The sequence below is a fragment of the Microtus ochrogaster genome, unplaced genomic scaffold (genome assembly GCF_000317375.1).
Source record: "Microtus ochrogaster isolate Prairie Vole_2 unplaced genomic scaffold, MicOch1.0 UNK1, whole genome shotgun sequence".
Classification (NCBI taxonomy): domain Eukaryota; kingdom Metazoa; phylum Chordata; class Mammalia; order Rodentia; family Cricetidae; genus Microtus; species Microtus ochrogaster.
In genome coordinates, this window is record NW_004949099.1 from 29694997 (window position 1) to 29698259 (window position 3263).

At 44.6% G+C, this 3263-nt stretch overlaps 1 protein-coding gene across 2 annotated transcripts in view; it reads right to left on the reverse strand.

The window, feature by feature from the left end:
• Positions 1–3263, reverse strand: part of Tmem40 (transmembrane protein 40) — a 16067-nt gene that overhangs the window by 12408 nt on the left and 396 nt on the right. For both annotated transcript variants that reach the window (XM_005365045.2, XM_026788307.1), the window contains exon 2: positions 2579–2707. In XM_005365045.2, the coding sequence (XP_005365102.1) occupies positions 2579–2707 (129 nt within the window). The remainder of the gene's footprint in view (positions 1–2578; positions 2708–3263) is intronic.

Sequence of the window (3263 nt, forward strand, 5' to 3'; positions counted from 1 at the left end):
TGGCCTGCAGGCATACACAGAGACAGAATATTGTATACATAATAAATGAATAAATATTTTTAAAAAAAAAAAAAAAGAATTTTCAGCCCACAAAGAAATGGGAACCTCATAGCAGGCTACCAGATTCACACACAACAGAGGTCAGACAGAAATCACAGCTACAGACATCTGACAGACAACATCACTCACCAGTGGTCCAGAAACCTTCAGGGTGAGGGTCTGGGGGTCTTGGGGATCCAGGACAAGCCCTCAAATGTTGTGCCTGAGTCCAAGGACCCCCAAGAGAACCACCACGGAGCCACACTTCCAATTGAAAAGACAAGGTTTAGTTTATTAAGTACGGGCTAGCACAGGTCCTCTGCCTCACAGTCTGACACAGCAGAGGGAGAAGGACCCCGTCCACTACTGTAAGGGGTTTATAAAGACAATAATCACAAAACAATTACAGGGTTACAGTCTCAAAATACAAAATTACGTATCCTATATCACAATTGGCTAAAGGTGGGGTAAAGCTCAGCTGTTAGTTCCTGATAGGCTGTAAGTATCTAAGGGGGATAGCACAGTCCCCCTGGAGATGTCCTCCAGACATCTGCTGACCTGTGCTAACCACGGAGCTGCTTGAAATATTGCCCAGCTGATAGGGGAAGTTGGGTGGGGGAATGGGCTGCAGTCAGCAACTTTATGTAATTTAGGTTTCTCCATTAGCTAATACTTCCCCTAAAGAGGGGTCCTACAGCCTTCAGCTCATCCTGGGGGCTGGGGGAGGCCTTCAGCTCTTCTGCAGCCTTCAGTTTATCCTGGGGGCTGGCCCCAAAAGGACCCGGCACAGAAATGGAATCTTTTCTGGCCTTTCAATTTCCTTCTTTTCTTTTTCTTTTGATTTAACTATTTATTCATGCATTTTACGTGTATAGGTGCTCTGTCTTCCCACACAGCAGAAGAAGGAATCTGATCCCATTACAGATGGTTGTGAGCCACCAATGGCTGCTGGGACCTCTAGGAGAGCAGTCAAATGCTCTTAACTGCTGAATTACCCTTCCATCCCCGTCCATTTCCTTCTTTTCTATATTTTAGAAATATACATTAATGAAAAAGAAAAACAAGGATCTTCATTGCAAAATATCAAACAATATGAAAAATATAAATAAAATAAAATGTACTCCAGATTCTATCAGCCAGGGACAATATCCATTAACAAGTGATTGACAATTATTTGCCTATGATTTATTCATAACATAAATTTGGGGTTTAAAGGGTATGTTTGTTTATTTTCTGTTTGCTTAGGACAGTCTCTCTGTGTAGCCCAGGCTAGTCTGGGACAGTCTGCCCATCTTTCTGCCTCTGGCTCCAAAGTGTAGGGATTATAAGTGTATATCACAAATGGATGGATCTAGAAAACATCATACTGAATGAGGTAACCAAGACCCAGAAAGACAAATACCATATGTACTCACTCATAAGTGGCTTTTAGACATAAAACAAAGAAAAACCAGCCTACAATTCACAATCCCAGAAAACCTAGATAACAATGAGGGCCCTAAGAGAGATATATGTGGATCCAAACTACATGGGACGTAGAAAAAGACAAGATCTCCTAAGTAAATTGGAAGCATGGGGACCATGGGCAGGGTAGAAGGGAAGGTGAGAGGGAGGGAGAGGAACAGAGAAAAATATAGCTCAATAAAAACAATTTTAAAAAGTGTATATCACCATCCTTGACTTTATTTAGTGGTTAATCATTCAATTAGCCCAGGATAAGTAAGGACGATCGTGCACTTCTGATCCTCCTGCCTCCACTTCCTGGGTGGTAGCACTATAGATGTGCATCATCACACCAGGTTTGTGCTGTGCTGGGGATGGAAGCCAGGGCTTTGTGCTAAACAAGAACCCTACCAGCAGAGCGACATCCTCAGCCTAAGCCTAGGAATCGTAAGCTCAGACCCATCGTGTAAAATAGATCACAGTGCTGAAGCTCCAATTGAGCAAGCAGAGAACCTACTCCCATACACTCCCCAGTCCCAGAAAGACCTCCAAGTTTGTTACTGAGCTTTCTTAAAGCAGGTCACATAGCCGCCCAGGGCTTCACCTGTAAAATGAGACTACCAATAGTATTATATCTTCCTTAATGGGGTCCTGAAAGAATTGGTTGAGTTCTTACATGTAAACTACTTGGAAGAGTACCTGGTAGTAACCACTCAATAAATGATAGCTCCAATGTAGTTATAAATTCAGCCTTAGTTGGGTGGTGGTGACACACACCTTTAGTCTCAGCACTCTGGAGGCAGAGGCGGGCGGACCTCTGTGAGTTCAAGGTCAGCCTGGTCTACAGAGCCTGGTCTAGCAAGTTCCAGGACAGGCTCCAAAGCTGCACAGAGAAACCATGTCTTGAAAAATCAAAAAATAAAAAATAAATTCAACCCTATATGTTTTCTAAATTTATTTCTATTAGTGTGTGTGTGTGTGTGTGTGTGTGTGTGTGTGTGTGTGTGTTTCTGGGGATGGAACCCAGGGCTCTGTACTTATGAGGCAAGCACTGTACCATCAAGTCATACCTCAGTCCTAAGAATGTTTGCTATACCTGAGGAGGAGGAGGAAGAGGAGGAGGAGGAGGAAGATGAAGAGGAGGATGATGAGGAGGAGGAAGACTTGTCTCTCTCAGTTCGTTCGTGGGCCTTTTCATCCTGCTTGTGGAACTCTGTCTCTTGGTCTGGAGGTACACAGACAAGGTGGTGAGTGCTTCCTGCTCCCTGCCCCTTCCCTGGCCACAGTATAGCTTCTCCGTGCAGTACTACTCAGTGAACCAATGGGTACTACGATTCTGAACATCCAAGGCCAATGGGAGGTGTCCAAGATCAAGGTTCTCAAAGACCTCTGAGTAGAGGTAGAGGTGTCAAAGACAGCCCTAGGCAAACATTCCTCTGCATACAGACCCTAGAAAAGAGGCTTCTAAGGCCCTTTCCCCCTTGTCCCCGTACCCTCCCCATCTGGAGAACTCCAGACTCAGAGTGGGCACTGGTTCAGCGTTCTCTAAGTCACACAGAGAGGCAACCTGTGGTCAGGTCCTAAACCTTCCCTTTCTCCAAGGACAGACGCATGAGACCCTTCCCAGCTTCTAAAGATGCTCCCTGCTTCCTAAACAAGCTTCCCAGAAACTTCTCAAATTCTGGGGAGCAACTGAGTACCTGCTCAGCTAGGAAGTGTGGGGAACAGGCATGGGAATAAAAACCATTTTTCTGCTACAGCTTTTTTTTTTTTTTTTTTTT